Here is a 19,306-nt window from a genome sequence, read left to right as displayed (position 1 = left end):
AGTGTTTGTTTTGTGCCAGTTTTGGAGTAGGTTTGGCAGACTTCTCAGCTGAGAATGGTTTCAGAAACTTGAATAGTTGGGTAAGAATAAATCAATGAATAGTGAAGAAACAATTCAGATTAATGTGTAGTGAAGATGAGAGGGAATCTGCAGATGTTGAATTTGCAGTATTTGAATACTGATCAAGTTGACCAATAGTAGTCATAAGAATTCAGTGGAGAAGACAGGAGCTACTGAGGGAGGTGATGGTAATTGGGGAAAGAGTGGTAGATACAGGTGTTATGAATAGTTGAGGGAGGACAGTAAGTAGAGAGGAACAAGTGAGAGGAGACCGAGAGGTTTAGATGGAAGTTGGTTAGTGGATGGTTGGAGAAGGGGAAATCATAGAAAGTGAGAGGTGTTTATATAGAGTGAGGAGGTGTGTTGAAGCTACTGGAAGATAGTACAGAGTGCTGCACTGGTAAAAGGGCCAAGGAGAAAATCATGGGCCCTGATGGTTTTCCATGGGTCCCTTGAGAAGAGCCATATCTGACTCTAAATGTTAACTCTGTTCATCATTCTACTATGTTGCCAGGCTTGCTGAGTTTCTACAGCATTCTCTGTTTGTATTTCAGATTTCCAACATTGACAGTATTTTGCATTGAGATGACATTGAGATTCAGTTATGCAGGGTTTTGCCTCCTTTCAATATTCACCAATGAATTATTCACTAAACAATTAGAGAAATGTCCTTGTAACATGGAAACACTTGTTGTTCGCAAGTAGTTACAAATATTGTCTGTTATATGCAATATGGGTCATTAATATTAAGAGCAGCAACAAACCTGTCTCCAACAAACTCTCAGGTAGTGTATACCAGACCTTAAACACTTGCTGTGTTTTCTCTTGTGTCACTTTTGCTACTTTTGGCATTTATTCTAACTCTGTGCCCTCTCATTCTTGATCCTTTCACAACTGGGAATGGTTTTTCCCTGTACTGTAAAGAGATGGAAACAAAGGAACAAACCAAGTAGAAACTAGGTAGATGTGGGGAGCCAAAGAGAGTAACCACCATAAAATAGGACTTCCTCTGTACCTTGTTCTTGGCTCAAACCATCTTCAACTGTTTCATCAGTGATCTCCCCTACTTTATAAGGTCAGGATTGGGGATGTTCAATGATGTTTGCACAATGTTCAGCACCATTTGCAGAATCACAGAGACTGAAGTAATCACTGCCTATATTCAGCAACACATGAACAAGAGACAGAAGTACAACTTTTGGCCTGCTCCAACATTTAATAAGATCGCAACTGATTTGATTGTAAGCTTAAATACACATTTCCATCTCCCTCTGATAACCTTTAACCCCCTTGCTTAAGAAGTATCTATCCATCTCTGACTTGAAAATGCTTAAATGTTTTGCTTCCATCACATTTTCAAAAAGGGAGTTCCAAAGACTCATGATCCTCTGAGAGAAGGAATTTCATTTCATCTCTGGTTTAAATGGGTACCCCTAATTTTTAACTAGTGACCCCAATTCTGGATTCTCCCATAAAAAGAAACATCCTCTCTAATCTACCCTGGCAAGACCCCTCACGATCTTATGTTTCAATCAAGTTGCCTTTTAGTCTCTTAAACTTCAGATACAAGCCTATCCAACTTTTCCTCCTAAGACAAACCGCCATCCCAGGTATTAGTCTGGTAAACCTTCTCTGAACTGTTTCCAATGCACTTACATTCTTTCTTAAATAAAGTGACCACTACTGTACACACGTGGTCTCACTGATGATCTGTATAAATGAAGTGTAATGTCTCTACTTTTGTATTCACTTTCCCTCATAATGCATAACATTCTACTGGTTTTCCTACTTGCTTGCTGTAACTGCATATTAGCCTTTTGTATTTCATGCTCTAGGACATACACATCCCTCTGCATTTCAGGGCTCTGCAATTTCTCAACATTTAGATGATAGAGTCATAGCGAGTCTTAAAGTCATAGAATCAAGTTTTTACAATACAAGGAACGGCCTTTTGACCCATCATGTCTGTGTCTGTCATCAAGTTATTCTAAGCCCAGGCTGCTCCTTATTATTGATGCCTCTATTGAGGGAAGATGTTTCCTCAACTTGTACCCCTCAAAATTTTGTACACTTCTCTCAGGCCAGCCCTTAGACTTCTCTATTCTAAGGAAAACAGCCTCAGCCTGTCTGGTTTCTCTTCATAGTTGAATCACTCCAAACTAGGCAACTTGCTGGTGAACCTCCTCCACATCCTCTCCAATGTAATGACATCTATCCTATACTGTAGTGACTATAACTGCACACACCATTCCATCTGCCGCCTAACTAACAGCTCCTCCACCATAACCTCGTTCCTCATGTATTCAGTTCTTTGACCAATAAAAGCAAATATCTTGTATGTCTTCCTCACTATCTTATCAATCAGTCCTGATGCCTTCAAGGATCAACGAACCTGCACATCAAGGTCCCCCTGATTCTCTGTATTTTCTAGGGTCCTACTATTCTATGTGTGCTCACTTGCCTTGTTAGTCCTCCCAAAATGAACCACTTTTCAGAATTAAACTCCCATTTGCCACTGTTCAACCCAACTGATCAGTACATCTATGTCATTCTGTAATCTAAGGCTTTCCTCCTCACTATTTACCAGATGACCCATTTTCATGTGATCTGCAAACCTACTGATCAAACCTCCTACATTCGTGTCTAGATCATTTGTGTTCACTACAAACAGCAAAGGACCCAGCACCGAACCCTGTGGTGTGCCACTGGACGCAGACTTCCAGTCACAAAAGACCCTTCAACATCACCCTCTGCTTCAAGCCACTAAGCCAACTTTGAATCCAGTTTGCCAAATTGTCCTGGATCCTATGAGCTCTTTGCTTCTTAATCAGCCTGTCACGTGAGAATATGCTTCCTTTTTATTCTTCCTGGAAAAATATACAATTTAACATTTTCCCACATGATACACCATTTGCCAGATTTTTGCCCAATCACTGAACCTATCTATATCCTTCCAAGCATCCTGATGTCCTCTTCACTGCTTATTTTCCTACCTATTGTTGTGTCTTCAGCAAATTGGCAACTATATCTTTGGTCCCTTCATCCAAGTCATGTATATAAATTGTAAAATGCTGACGTCCCAGCACACCACTTGTTAAATCCTGCTAACCTGAAAAAGACCCAAAGACCCATTTTACTGCTACTCTCTACTTCCTGTTAGTCAGCCAATCTTCTATCCATGTCACTATACTACCTCACCATGAGCTCTTATTTTTCCACAATAATCTTTGTACTTTGTCAAATGCCTTCCAGAAATCAGAGTACTTCCACCATTCTCATTTATCCACAGCATACATTACTTATTCAAATAGACTACTTAAACATGATGTTCCTTCACTGGTATGTGGCAAACAATATTCCTGCCATAAATAGGAACAGGAGTAGGCCATTCAGCCCCTCAAGCCTGTTCTGCCATTTAATAAGACCATGGCTGACCTGTGGTCTAACTCCATATATCTGCCTTTGGCCAATATCCATTAATATTTGGACAAAAGAAAATTAATCTACTTCAGATTTAAAATTAATAACTGATCTAGCATCAACCACTGTTTGTGAAAGAGCATTTCAAACCTCTGCTACCCTTTGTATGTAGAAGTGCTTCCTAACATCAGCCCTAATTCTCAGACTATACAAGTGCCAGCCATAAACCATTGTCAAAAACAGTCTAAGTACCAATCATCAATACTGGATGGAATTACCATCACTGAACTCCCTATCATCAATATCATGGTTGGGGTGGGTGGTTACTGTTGACCAGAAACTGAACTAGACTGGACATCTAAATACTATGGCTACTCAGTATGTTGGAGATTCTATGGTGAGTAACTAAATAAGAACATAACAAATAGGAGCAGGAGTAGGCCATCTGGCCCGTCGAACCTGCTTCGACATTCGATAAAGATCATGACAGATCTTTTTGTGGACTCAGCTCCACTTGCCCACCTGCTCACCATTCACTGTATCAAAATCTATCTTTGCCTTAAAAACATTCAACGAGGTAGCCTCAACTGCATCACTGGGTGGGGAGTTCCACAGATTCACAACCTTTTGGGTGAAGAAGTTCCTCATCAACTCAGTCCTAAATCTGCTCCTCCCTATTTTGAGGCTGTGTCCCCAATTCGAGTTTCACTTGCCAGTGGAAACAACATCACTGCTTCTTTCTTATCTATTCCCTTCATTATTTTATGTATTTCTATAAGATTCCCCCTCATTTTTCCAAATTTTAATGAGTATAGTCCCAGTCTACTCCATTTCTCCTCATAAGCCAACCCTCTCAACTCTGGGATCAACTTAGTGAACCTCCTCTGCACCCCCTCCAGTGCCAGTACATCCTTTCTCAAGTAAGGAGGCCAAAACTACACACAGTACTCCAGGCGTGGTCTCACCAGCGCCCTATACAACTGCAGCATCAGCTCCCTGTTTTTAAACTCCACCCCTCTAGCAATGAAGGACAATATTCCATTTGCCTTCTTAATTACCTGCTGCACCTGCAAACCAACTTTTTGTAATTTATGCACAGGGACACCCAGGTCCCTTTGCACAGCAGCATGCTGCAAAGTTTCACCATTTAAGTAATACTCTATTTTGTTGTTATTCCTACCAAAATGGATGACCTCACATTTCCCAACATTGTACTTCATCTGCCAGACGTTTGCCCACTTACTTAACCTATCTGTATCCCTCTGCAGACTTTGAGTATCCTCTGCACACTTTGCTCTACCACTCATCTTCATGTCACCTGCAAAGTTTAACATATTACACTTGGTCTCCAACTCTAAATCATCTCTGTAAATTGTAAACAATTGCAATCCCAACACTGATCCACAAAGCACACCACTAGCCACTGATCGCCAACCAGAAAAACACTATTTATCACCACTCTTTGCTTTCTGTTGGTTAGCCAATCTTCTGACCACGCTAGTACTTTACCCATAACGCCGTGCATCTTTATCATATGCATCAGCTTTTTGTGTGGCACCCTGTTGAATGCCTTCTGGAAATCCAGATTCACCACATCCACTGGTTCCCTGTTATCCACCGCACTCGTGCTGTCCTCAAAGATTTCCAGTAAATTAGTTAAACATGACTTGCCTTTCAAGAACCTATGCTGCATCTGCCCAATAGGACAATTTCTATCCAGATGTCTCGCTATTTCTTCCGTGATTATAGATTCAAGCATTTTCCTCACTATAGAAGTTAAACTAGCAGGCCTATAGTTACCTGCTTTTTGGCTGCATTCTTTTTTAAACAGTGGCAACACATTTGCTGTTTTCCAAACTGCTAGAACCACACTAGGGTCCAGCAAATTTTGGTAAATTACCACGAGCGCATTTGCCATTTCCCATCATCTCTTAGTACCCTGGGATGCATTCCATCAGGACCAGGAGACCTGTCTACCTTTAGCTCCATCAGCTTCCCTAACTCTACCTCTTTAGTGATAGTGATCCTTTCTAGGTCCTCACCTGTCATAGCTTCCTTGTTATCAATTATTGGCATGTTATTGGTGTCTTCTACCATGAAGACCGACACAAAATACCCATTCAACACCTCGGCCATTTCCTCATTTCCCATTATTAAATCCCCCTTCTCGTTCTCTAAAGGACCAATGTTTACCTTCGACTCTATTTTTTTGCTTTATATATTTATAGAACCTTCTGCTATCTGTCTTTATATTCTGAGCTAGTTTACTCTCACAAGCCATCTTACCTTTCTTTATAGCTTTTTCTGTGGCTTTCTGTTGATCTTTAAAGATTTCCCAATCCCCTAGTTTCCCACTAATCTTTGCCACTTTGTATGCATTGGATTTCAAGTTGATACCCTCCTTTATTTCCTTTGTTATCCATGGCTGATTATCACTTTTCCTACAGCCTGTCCTTTTCATTAGTATATGCTTTTGCTGAGCACTGTGAAAAATCAGTTTGAAAGTCCTCCACTGTTCCTCAATTGTCGCATCATATACTCCTTGCTCCCAGTATACCTTAGCCAACTTCTCCCTCATCCCATTGTAGTCTCTTTTGTTTAAAAACAAGACTCTGGTATTGGATTTTACCTTCTTATCTTCCATCTGTATTTTAAATTCAGCAATACTGTGATTGTTCCTTCCGAGAGGATCCCTAACTATGAGATTATCAATTATTCCAGTCTCGTCACACGGGATCAGATCTAGGATAGCTTGCTCCCTCGTGAGTTCCATTACGAACTGTTAGATGAAACTCTTGCGGATACACTGTATGAACTCCTCCTCAAGGCTGCCTTCACCAACTTGGTTTGACCAATCAATATGTAGGTTAAAATCTCCCATGATAAGAGCCATACCATTTTTACATGCATCAGTAATTTCTTTTGTTTGTTTCCTGCCCCACAGTGATGTTATTATTTAGTGGCCTACAGACTACGCCTATCAGTGACTTTTTACCCTTACTATTTCTGATTTCCAGCCATGTCGATTTAACATTTTTTCCATAGATCCAATATCATTTCTCACGACTGCCCTGATGTCATCTTTAAATATCAGAGCTACACGACCTCCCTTTCCTTCCTGTTTGTCCTTCCAAATGGTCTGATACCCCTGGAAGTTTAACTCCTAATCATGACCACCCTCAACTATGTCTCAATAATGGTCATTAAACCATACCCATTCGTGATGATTTGTGCCATCAATTCATTTACCTTGTTTTGAATGCTGCGAGCCTTATTCTGGTTTTTATTCCTTTTTTTTGAATCCTAACACCTCCTCTAGAAGAAAGTTCTCGCCTTTTGTGTCACTACTTAGTTTTTACTCATCCTAGTGCTACACTACTCAGCTCCTTCTTGGTTTTTATTTATTATCTTGATGCTCTTTTTCCCTAAGCCCTCACTCTAGCTAACTCAGAACCTCCCCTTAGTTTCCTATCCCACTGCCAAGCTAGTTTAAATTCCACCCAAAAGATCTTGCAAAAACACCCGCACGAATATTGGTCCCGTCGCTGTTTGGATGAAGACAGGTCCCCACCTTCCCCAGATACGGTCCTAGTTATTCAGAAATCTAAAGCCCTCCTGCTACACCAGTCCCCAGGCCATGTATTGAACTGCCTAATCTGCCAATTCCTAGCCTCACTAGCATGTGGCATAACTAATAATCTTGATCATCATCCTGATTTTCAAGGATATTGCCAGGACTGGATGGTTTCAGCTACAGGAAGAGTCTGAATTGGCTGGGGCTTTTTATCCCTGGAGCGTTGGAGACTGAGGGGTGACCTTAAAGAGGTTTATAAAATCATGCGGGTTGTAGACAGGGTGAATAGCCAAGGTCTTTTTCCAAGGGTGGGGGTGCAAATCTGGAGGACATAGGTTTGAGATCAGAGGGGAAAGATTTAAAAGGGACCTGAGGGGTAACTTTTTCATGCAGAGTTTGGTGCATGTATGGAATGAGCTGCCAGAGGAAGTGGCAGAGGCGGGTACAATTACAACATTTAAAAGGCATCTGGATGGCTATATGAATAGGAAGGGTTTAGAGGGATATGGGCCAAATGCTGGCAAATGGGACTAGGTCAGATTGGAATGTCTGATCGGCACGAATGAGTTGGACCAAAGGGTCTGTTTTTATGGTGTATGACTCCTCAGAGCCTGTCCACCATTTGCAAGGCACAAGTCAGGAGTGTGATGGAATACTCTTCACTTATCTGGAAGAGTGCAGCTCCGTGAACTCTTTCAAAGCTCAATAACATACAAAAAAGATTGCCTTACTTGATTGGCACTCCGTCCATCATTTTAAACATGAATTCCCTCCATCACCATTGCCAGAAGCCCCAGTGTGTACCATCTCCATGATCCATTGCAGCAACTCATCAAAGCATCGTCAACAGCATGTGATGGACCCTCCAGCAATGTCAAGTAGTAGATTTTCAGCAAAAGAATAATGAAGAAAGTGTAAATACAATAATGCAACCCTTAGCATACATAACAAACGTGGGACGCAGAATCACATATCTTTAGTATGGGTGTTACAACTTGCCATTATATGGTGCTTTGAATGTAGTAAGAGTGCCCAGAAATTGGACAGAATAATTGACAGTGAGGAATTTACATGCGTGTTGTTCTTTTCACAAAGCCAATGGCAGAGCAACACAAGCCAGAAATTAATTTGCAATTTGCAGGATCTTATAATCCAGTCCCAAGGCTTTTTCATTGGAACAGAGAAGATAGGACGAAATGCAAAATAGTTTTTTTTTCAAAATGTTGAACAATGATCAGATTGTAAAAGATTTTAATGAGGCAATCAGTTGAAAAAAATTATTATTCTCGTTACCAAATTGGTACTGTAGGAACCTGGACCTAAGACTATCACTATCAGAACAAAGTGAAATATTGGAAGAATATTTTTAACACAGAGAATTAAAACAATGAATGCTTGAGGCAGATACTATCACACACCAAGGGGAATTGGATAGAACAAACCAGAATATAGGAAATATAAATAGTTAACTCAAATTTAAGAAGCAGCGCTGGCACAGACAGTCAGTCCAAATGGCCTTCTTCTCAAGATTAAGTTGTCCACAGGTACTATCATGAGCTATCAACCTTATCTCACACCTATATTTCCTCTGTTTTGGTTCCTGTACTGAATATACTGAGTGAGGAATATTTCAATAGGTGCCCAGGAACCTCCTTGATAAATGTCTCAAACAAAAACATAAGATAAATTAGGCCATTCGGCCCATTGTGTATGCTCCACCGTATGATCTTGGCTGATATTTTTCTCCACTCCATTTTCCTGCCATCTCCCTGTAACTCTTTACCCCCTTACCAATCAAGAACCTATCTATCTCTGTCTTAAATTCACTCCACAACCTGGCCTCCATAGCCTTCTGCGGCAATGAGTTCCACAGATTCACCACTCTCTGTCTGCAGAAATTCCTCCTCATCTCAGTTCTAAAGGTCATCCTTTCATTCTGAGGCTGTGCCTTTGGCTCCAAGTCTCTCCTAGTAGTGGAAAAACTTTCTCCACATCCACTATATTCAGATCTCTCAGTATTCTGTACATTTCAGTCAGATTTCCCATCACCACCGCGCCCCACCCCCAAAACCTTCTAAACTTTATTGAGTACAGACCTAGAATCCTCAATCAGTCCTCATATGACAAGTCCTTCATCCAAGGGATCATTCTTGTAAACCTCCTCTGGACCCCCTACAATGCTAGTACGTTCTTCCTTAGAAACAGGGCCCAAAACTGCTCAAAATATGCCAAGTGCAGTCTGACGAGAATCTTATATAGCCTCAGCAGTACATCTCTGCAGTTGGATTTTAGCTCTCTTGAAATATAATGCTATCATAGCATTTGCCTTCCTAAATGCCAATTGAGCTTGCATGTTAACCTTAAGAGAACCCTGAACTAAGACTCCTAAGTACTTTTGTGCTTCAGATTTCCAAAGCCTTTTCCCCATTTAGAAAATAGTTTGCACCCCTGTTCTTACTAATAACCTCATACTTTCCATTTTAAATTCGATCTGCCACTTTTGTCTGTTCAGGCCACTCTCCTGGCCTGTCCAAGTCCTGCTGTAGCCTCCCCTCTTCCTCAACATTACCTGTCACTCCACCTATCATTGTGTCATCTGCAAACTTAGCAACAATGTCTTCAGTTCCTTCATCCAGATTGTCAGTGTAGAAATGAATCATTGTGGTCCTAACACTAACCTCTATGAGGCAGCTGGTGTGCCCGGGCAGTACTCTGGCGGTTCACGGCATCACGGCTTCTTCAAGGTCTGGAGCGATACCAAAGTAGGACTCCAGCAAGTGTATGGGAGCAGACGGCCCGGGGACAGCGAGAGCAGGAGTAGGAACAGGCTGCAAGGCAGGGGAGGGAGAGGCAGAGCTCGAAGCAGAGGAGGTCAAGCCCAGCATGGCCAGGCGATTATGGACTATGATGTTAGACTGTTAACTGTATTTCTTTGTTTGTTCACTTTTTAGTAAGAAGGACTGTAAAGTTTAACTTTTTAACTTTGTTTTCCTTATTTTTCTGCTTTGTACCTAAGATGACACCATAAGAGACGACTTGTAAGCTTTTTACTGTACTCATGTGAGTACATGTGACAATAAACCTAATTCAATTCAATTCCACTAGTCACCAGCTCCCATCCTGAAAAAGATGCCATTAGTCCCCACTCTCTGCCTTCTGCCAGTTAACAATCCTCTCTCCGTGCCAGTATCTTGCCCCTAAAACCAGGGGCTCTTATCTTGGCAGCCTCCTGTGCGGCATCTTGTCAAAGGCCTTCTGGAAATTCAAATAGACCACGTCTACTGGCTCTCCTTTGTAATTTGCTTGTTACATAAAAGAATTCTAACAAATTTGTCAGGCATGACCTTCCTTTGACAAAGCTATGCTGACTCTGCGATAGGAAGAACTGCAGATGCTGGAGTCAGAGATAACAAGATGTGGAGCTGGAGGAACACAGCAGGCCAGGCAGCATCAGAGGAACAGGAAAGCTGATGTTTTGGGTCAGGACCCTTCTTCAGAAATGGGGAGGGGAAGGGGACCTCAGAAATAGAGAGGAGGGGTGGGGCTGGGGCTGGGGAAGTTAGACGGGATGGTGATAGGTGAGTGCGTATAGGCAGTGGTCGGGATTGGTCCTTATCCCTGCCCCTTGACCTGACACAACCTGTCCATCTTCTCTCCCACTTATCCGCCACTCTCACCTCACTGACCAATGCTGACTGTGCCCTATTTTACCATGCACTTCCAAGTACTCAGCAATCTCAACCTTTGTGATGGACTCTAAAATCTTGCCAACAACCAAGGCCAGGCTAGTGGACATATAGTTTCTTGTCTTCTGTCTTCCTCCCTTCTTAAACAGGGTTGTTACATTAGCCATTTTCCAGTCCTCTGGGACCCTCCCTGACTCCAGGGATTCTTGAAAGATCACCGCCAATGCCAATCTGCAAGGAATATGAAAAGAATGGAGGAAAATGGACCAAGGGCAGGCAGAAGGGATTAGTTTCATTTGGTGTCATGTTCGGCACAACATCGTGGGCCGAAGGGCCTGTTCCTATGCTGTACAGTTCTTTGTTTTTTGTTCTAATCTCTCCTCAGCTACCTTCTTCGGAACTCTAGGGTGTAGTCCATCTGGTGATTTATCCACCTTCAAACCTTTCAGCTTCCCCAGCACCTTTTCCTTAGTGATGGCCACTACACTCACCTATGCCCTCTGACTACCTCGATAACCTATACAGCTTCACATGCATCGGAATTTAGCCCGAAGTTTTGCTAATAAGACAGCAACACACATCCATACTTAACTAAATAATTCACTGGTTGAATTCTTAAACACTTGCTTACCACACCCATGAGAACAGAAGTCTATTGCAATGTTTATCACCCCCATAATAAGATTATGTTAATACACTAATTCATTATGGAGTAATTGAATATTACAGCATGGAAACTGTTTGGCCGATCAGGTCCACAATGGTCATCAAGCACCTATCTACTAAATTCCATTTCCCACTACTTGATCTGCAGCCTTATACGCTATGGCTTTTCAAGTATTAATCTAAATACTTTCTGGTTAGATGCCAAGAGCTCAGTACTGCAGAGCACAAATCCATTTGGTTCGCAACTGTATTTAGGGAAGAAAATTTGCAATCCAGTCTGGCTTACATGTGACTCCAGAACCACAATAATGTGGTTGACTCTTAATTGCTCTCTGAAATGGCTGAGCAATGAGTGATAAGCAATATCTTCCCATGAAAGAATTAAGAAAATTAAAAACAATGGATATCGCAAAGTGTTGGGAAAATTGAGTTACCATAGAAGATCCGTCATGATTTTATTCAGGGGTCATTCTGCCTACTCCTGCTCCTTTTCTTACATTCTTAGCAGATCTAGATGTTCTAAAACCAGACTACATCATATTTAAATTATTTACTTCTAATTACTACTTCACCAAATGATTTCCAAATTGTAACACACAATTCTAATCACTCCTCAGCTACCTTCTTCAGAACTCTAGAGTGTAGCTCATCTGGTGATTTATCCACTTTCAAACCTTTCAGCTTCTCCAGCACCTTTTCTTTAGTGATATTACAGACCTTCCAGCAGCACAAACAGGAACCCTTATCATTGTAAACGTCCCAATGACCTAGCCACCCTGCCTGCAAGGATACCATCTTAGCTGTGATATCAGGATTACTAATGTGCTCAATTAATGTGGCCAGTGATGTCGGACTATATAGACCTTGTATGAAATCGACACTCACGAAGTTACAGACCTTATCTCATAACAAGTGCAGCGTCCTTGAAGTAAGTCCCTTAGACAGACACTCACCAGTTATCCACCAAAATGGAAAACCCAACTGATGCACCCAGACACAAACTAGTATTGTACCTTTAAAGACATCAAGGGTTATGTGGAGAAAACGGGAATATGGTGATGATATATTGAATGACAGGGCAGGCTCAAAAAACCAAATGATCTACTGTTGCTCTAGTTTCTTTTTCTATAGTCAAATGAGCACTCACATGGTTGCAACAAAGGAATGCTGCATCTTCTATGTATAGTCCCTCCCTCCTCAGTTATCCACACTCCTCAGCACCCAACCCATAATGCTATTCCACACCATTTACCCCAGATCTCTTCTAGTTTTGATTGGACAAATAACTATGTACCCTGATTCCTACATTTACAGCTTGAATTAAACTCAAAATCTTAATGCAGTCACCTTCACCTGACAAAGGAGCAGTGCTATGAAAGCTTGTGATTTCAAATAAACCCATGCAACTATAAATAAACCTGGTGTCATCTGATTTCTGACTTTGTCCAACCCAGTCCAACGCCGGCACCTCCACATCTTGTCATATAATTGATACGTAGCTGCAGCTTTGGAGAAGGATGCTGAAAGATTAGCTAAATGGGTGTTTGCTTAGTGTTGCGCTAAAGAGAACATTGAAGAAGCAAGGTTTAAAAAAGATGAATTTGTGTGAAGGTTTCAGTCATGGTGAAACAGGGCTTAATATCATGAGCAGACTTGCTGATGGGAAGGGTTTTGTCTTTGAAACTAAACTTCCAGTTAAAGCAGGATACCAAGACTACACATCTTTGAGCCCAATCAAGGAAACAATCAGACCTAGGGTAGGAGCCAGGGCTGGGGTGCAGAGTCTTGGCAGTTTGAAGTTGAAGCTTACAGCCACAACTTGATGTCAGACAGGTAGTCAGAGAGTCGCAGTTGTTGGGTCAGAACTCCAAAATACTGCTGGCGTTTTTAGCCCTTAATTCCAAAATTGCTTTTAAAAGAAGACTGCTGCAGAGACAAAATAACTGCTGGTTTAAGTACAGTGGCTGGCTGACACAAATTCTGTTTGGGAACAATTGGACCTAATACCTAAAGGTGTCAAAGAAACTCCAAACAGACTGGGCTGTGATCTGTTGTGGCTACAAAGATTTTAAGGGGCTGACGACACCCACACCCCCCCCCCCCCGCCCCCCCCCCCACCCCTCCCACCACCCCTCCCGCCACCCCTCCCACCACCCCTCCCGCCACCAACAGCAAGTGTGGATTATGTCCCAAACTGCAGATATATTCAGTGTTTATCCCTTTGAAGAATACATTAGGACATGTGATTGCAATACATTGCAACCATGTGAGTGCTCATTTGGCTATAGAAAAAGAAACTAGAGCAACAGTAGATCATTTGGTTTTTTGAGCCTGCCCTGTCATTCAATATATCATCACCATATTCCCGCTTTCTCCACATAACCCTTGATGTCTTTAAAGGTACAATACTAGTTTGTGTCAGGGTGCATCAGTTGGGTTTTCCATTTTGGTGGATAACTGGTGAGTGTCTGTCTAAGGGACTTACTTCAAGGACGCTGCACTTGTTATAAAGCCACTTTCATCTCTGTTGGTGAGACTGAACCTTCTTGTGTTTCTGATTAAAGATTTAAGAGCATCTTGGGTTTGTTTAGTGCATCCTCATCAATGGTGTGAACCTTTGATCTTTTACTTATAAATTCTGTGTCTGATACTACCTCTCTCTAACACCTTAAGAAGGACTGAGGATCGAAAGCTTGTGTTTTCAAATAAACCTGGTTTCGTGTGATTTCTGACTTTGTCCACCCCAGTCCAACACCAGCACCTCCACATTATTGCTTCTCATGTTTACCAGTTTAGTTTGAATGTTAGCATCCTGTGAAGGCCACAGTCAAAGAATTGTTCTCTAGTCACTCCTATGTTGCAGGTAAAAATAATCCCTCACTCTTGAGTGCTAGAATTCAACTAGCTTGTTGCCGGGCAAAAGACAACAGGACAATAAAAGGACTCCCTCTCACCCTGAATACACCCTGAAAGTCAACATTGTCAGTAACCTCCACTGCAACAACCACTGCGTTCAACTATCCACTGTTTGTGAACAATTCAGAGACTGATCTGTATATCTTTGTCTGACTTTTTTTTTGGACACATCTCTTACTTGTAATCTATGTTTATGTGTATGTGATGTTACTAGTTCTTTTCATGTTTAGTAATTAATAAATTCACTCTTTTTGTTGACTCAAGAAAGTCTGGCTAAATTGGTTCTTTTCAAAACATAAGTTCATTTGGGTCTGGGAGAAAGGTATTCAGAAGGGAGGGGATCCTTTTTAAGTCATCTTTGTTGCAACTGGGGAACTTCACCTGGGGTCTGAGTATAACACTATTCTCATGTCATTAATCATGCAGGAAAAGCTCCTAAATGTACTTTGTATTTGTTTCCATCCTTCAGATTGGTATGTTCTTCAGTGAGGTAGACCCTAGCTTGATGAATGCACTGTATAATGCTTCATTCTACACGAGAAAGGAATCATATGACTATCAGTCAGTATGTGGACCACCATCTAACACTGACACAGGAGCGGCACCCAGATCCACATTTATTGTAAGTTTACTCTTGAAGTCAGCAACCGAGGAGAAAAATCTTAGGGGTCATTAAAAATATGTTGTGTTCCTTCTCATTTTCTTTGAAATCTTTTTATTATTGTAATAAAAATATTGAAATTGGGAAAAGGCCTGTTTGACTAAGCAATTGGAGGCGGAAGTGTGTCATAATACATCTGAATAGGTTATTTAAAAATGTCTATATGGTAAATGGGATGTTAGGGTGTTGAGAGGGTAAGATGCCAACTGGGAAGGCGTATATATTTAATAGTCTAACCTTCCCTGAGTAACTGTTTTACTTAATTTTGTCAAAATCCAAGGTCTCCATTTTTTGTGGAGACTTTGGATGGGATCCTCGTGTAGAGAAATTGCCCAGTGGTAATATCAATTTCCCAGATAATTCTTTCAAAGGATTCTGCAAGGTCCCTGTGCAGAACTCCTATTTACGCTGGAATAACAACAGTCTTGCCAGTGGAAAATCTTCTCTGTTGTCAATATTCTGAAGATATAATCAGTAACACCTAATGCAAATGAAGTAATAGCAATGAAAGATAAGTGCATAGTAAATTTCCTGAAGAGCAATACATAGGAGAAAAGGGAAAAGATGAGGGAATTGGGGACAATAATTCAAATTGAAACAATAGATGTCATGGGGATAATGGAAACAGCCGACAGGACAGAACTGACAGTTAAATATTGCAGCTTATATTGTATTTCAGAGTGGTAGGTGAGAAAGAAGGGCTGGTGGTGGTGATGCTTTAATCAGAAATAATTATCAGAAGTAAAAATGGAAACTAACAAACAGAAACAAAAACAGAAATTGCTGGAAAAGCTCAGCAGATTGCATCATCTAAACTGAGGAAGGGTCACCAGACCAGAAATATTAACTCTAATTTCTTTCTACACAAGCTGCCAGACTTGCTCACCTTTTCCAGCAATTTCAGGTTTTGTTTCTGATTTACAGGATCCTCAGTTCTTTCGGTTTTTAACAAATAAACAGAATCCATTAAGATTGTTATAATGGACATGAGGATTCAATCACATTGTTAAGTGTCTACCACAGGCCAACATTTAGTGAAAAGGAAGTAAAAGGACAAATATGTTGATAAATGTATGAGAAAATAACAAAAACAGTACATCGTGATAATTGAACTTCCCTCAGTAGATTTGTGAATAATGACAAAAAAGAGCAGACTGTCCTGGAGTTCACTGTCCTGGTGGGGATTTGCGAAGGTGCCTGGAGAGAATGAGTGGAGCAGCAAAGTGAGTGAGTTGTTCAGATGATTGATATGCAGGGGATTTCTGGAAAAGGAAGAGTTTGGATCTTGGCACCTAAAGATGCAATGCTACTTAGCTTTCCCATCCTCCTGAGGTCTTAAATCCCCTTGATGCACTATCTCCAGGTTGCAGAGACCACAGTCCATAATGTCTTCCACACACACCTGCTAACTCTGAGAAGCTGATGTCTTCCTCCTGTCCGCAGCAAACATCAGTTCCTTAGATTGTACAACAAGCACTCCAGTTAATTGTGGGAATAACTATCCAGCCTCCTCTCCATTCATGTGGTTTCTGCAGCATTAGGTATCGATGTGCAGCTCAGCATTTTAAGTCATGTTTGGGCATCTGTAATTAAAATCTTTCCTTTGATAGAATAAAGTGCCAAATCTATCTGATCTTTCTGATTGATTGGGAAACCCAGATGCTAATACTGTGGCTCTAAAGATCATAACAAATAGAATCAGAAGTAGGTCACTTGACCCCTCAACATTCTCCACCATTCTAGACCATGATCTAGATCATGGCTGACCTTTCAATTCAACCCCATTTTCTTGCACTTTTAGATAAATATGAGGTGCTGCATTTTGGAAAGGCAAATCAGGACAGGACTTATACACTTAATGGTAAGGTCCTGGGGAGTGTTGCTAAACAAAGAGACCTTGGAGTGCAGGTTCATTGTTCCTTGAAAGTGGAGTTGCAGGTGGATAGGATAGTGAAGAAGGCGTTTGGTATGTTTGCTTTTATTGGTCAGTGCGTTGAGCACAGGAGTTGGGAGGTTATTGTGTGACTGTACAGGATATTGGTTCAGCCTATATACAGGAAATTGTGAAACTAGAAAGGTTCAGAAAAGATTTTCCCTGGAGCATCAGAGGCTGAGGGGTGACCTTATAGAGATTTATAAAATCATGAGGGGGCGTGGATAGGGTAAATAGACAAGGTCTTTTTCCCAGGGTGGGGGAGTCCAAACTAGAGGGCATAGGTTTAACATGAGAGGGGAAAGATATAAAAGGGATGTAAGGGCAACATTTTCATGCAGAGGGTGGTGCGTGTATGGAATAAGCTACCAGAGGAAGTAGTGGCGGCTGGTATGATTACAACATTTAAAAGGCATTTGGATGGGTATATGACTAGGAAGGGTTAAGGGGGATATGGGTAAAATGCTGGCAAATGGGACTAGATTTATACAGGATATCTAGTCAGTATGGACAAGTTGGACCAAAGAGTCTGTTTCTGTGCTGTATATCTCTATGACTCTTTAATATCTAAAATCCTATCAACCTCAGTATTGAATATACTCAATGACAGAGTTACCACAGCCTAGTAGAGTAGGGGAATCTCTGTGTGAAGAAATTCCGCCTCATCTCTGTCCTAAATGGCTTGTCTCTTATACTTACACTGTGTCCCCTGAATTTAAGACCCCAGCCAAGGAAATAGCTCTATCAAGCCCCATAAGAATTTTGTAAGTTTCAGGGAGATCACCTTTAATTCTTCTAAACTTTTGGGAATACAGGCCCAGTCTCCTCAATCTTTCATCAGACAATCCACATCCCGGGGATTAGTCTGGTGAATCTCTATAGCAATCCAACTATGGCAAGAATATTCTTCTTCAATAAGATCACAACTGTACACAGTCCTCCAGATGTGGCCTTACCAGTGCTGTATGCAGTTGCAGCTGCAGCAAGATCTCTTCCTTCTCTACATAAACTCTCTTGTTGTAAGGGCCAACGTACCATTTTCCTTTCTAATTGCTTGCAGTACTTGCATGTTAGCTTTCAGTAACTGGTGTACAAGGATACCAGATCCCTTTTGGCGTCTGCACTTTCCAATCTCTTACTATTTAAGAAACACTCTGCATTTCTGATTTTAACAAACAAATTGATAACTTCATATTTTTCGACATTTACATTCCATCTGGTACGGTCTTGCCCACTCAGTCAACCAGTCCAATTCCCCTTGAAGCCTCTTTGCATCTTCCTCACAATTCAAATTCCCACCAAGTTTTGAGCTATTGACAAATTTAGAAGTATTAAGTTTGGTCATTGATGTAGATTGTGAACTATTGAAGCCTAACCACAGATACCTGTATCCCAATGGGGTCATGGCCTCCCAAACTGAAAATAACTTGTTTAGTCCTGCTCTGTTTTCGGTTGATTAATCAGATCAGTATGTAACACCCAAATTCCAGTGCTCTAATTTTTTTTTTATTAATTCATGGGGTGTAGACATCACTGGGTGGGCCAATGTTCTTTGCCCATCCTTAGTTGCCCTTGAGAAGGTGGTGGTGAGCTGCCTTCTTGAGAGGATGCTGTCCACATGCTGTAGGTAGATCCACAATGCTATAAGGGAGAGGTCAAGGATTTTTTCCAAGCAACTATGGGTCAGTACCAAGTCAGGATTGTGAGTGGCTTGGAGGGGAACTTGCAGGTGGTGGTGTTCCCACTTATCTGCTGCCTTTGTCCTTTTAGATGGAAGTGGTCATGTGTTTAGAAAGTGCTGTCGAAGGAACTTTAATAAACTTCTGCAGTGCAACATGTAGATGGTACACTGCTGCTGAGCGTTGGTGATGAAAGGAGGGAAGGTTTGTGGATGTGGTGCCAATCAAGCAGGCTGCTATGTCTTGGACAGTGTCAAGTTTCTTGAGTGTTGTCGGAGCTGCATTTAACCAGGCAAGCAGGAAGTATTCCATCACACTCCTGACTTGTGCCTTCTCAATGTTGACAGTCCCTTGAGAATCTGGAGGTGAATTACTCATTGCAGGATTTGTAGCCTCTGACCTGAACTTGTAGCCAATGTATTTATATGGCTAGTCTATTTCATTTTTGGTCGATGTCAGTCCCCCGAATGTTAGTAGTGGGGGATTCAGTGATGGTACTGCTATTGAATGTCAACGGACATTGGTTGAAGAGATAATAGGAACTGCAGATGCTGGAGAATCTGAGATAACAAGGTGTAGAGCTGGATGAACACAGCAGGCCAAGCAGCATCAGAGGAGCAGGAAGGCTGACGTTTCGGGCCTAGACCCTTCTTCAGAAATCATTTCTGAAGAAGGGTCTAGGCCCGAAATGCCAGCCTTCCTGCTCCTCTG

The 19,306-nt window shown here is 41.5% G+C and overlaps 1 protein-coding gene across 1 annotated transcript in view; it reads left to right on the top strand.

The window, feature by feature from the left end:
• The window catches only part of cacna2d2a (calcium channel, voltage-dependent, alpha 2/delta subunit 2a), a 668,643-nt gene that overhangs the window by 633,333 nt on the left and 16,004 nt on the right, over nt 1–19,306 (top strand). The window contains exon 32 of the mRNA XM_048606749.1: nt 14,792–14,944. Within this exon, the coding sequence (XP_048462706.1) occupies nt 14,792–14,944 (153 nt within the window). The remainder of the gene's footprint in view (nt 1–14,791; nt 14,945–19,306) is intronic.

The sequence above is a fragment of the Rhincodon typus genome, chromosome 16 (genome assembly GCF_021869965.1).
Source record: "Rhincodon typus isolate 14 chromosome 16, sRhiTyp1.1, whole genome shotgun sequence".
NCBI classification, from domain to species: domain Eukaryota; kingdom Metazoa; phylum Chordata; class Chondrichthyes; order Orectolobiformes; family Rhincodontidae; genus Rhincodon; species Rhincodon typus.
This window is presented reverse-complemented; position numbering and strand designations above follow the sequence as displayed.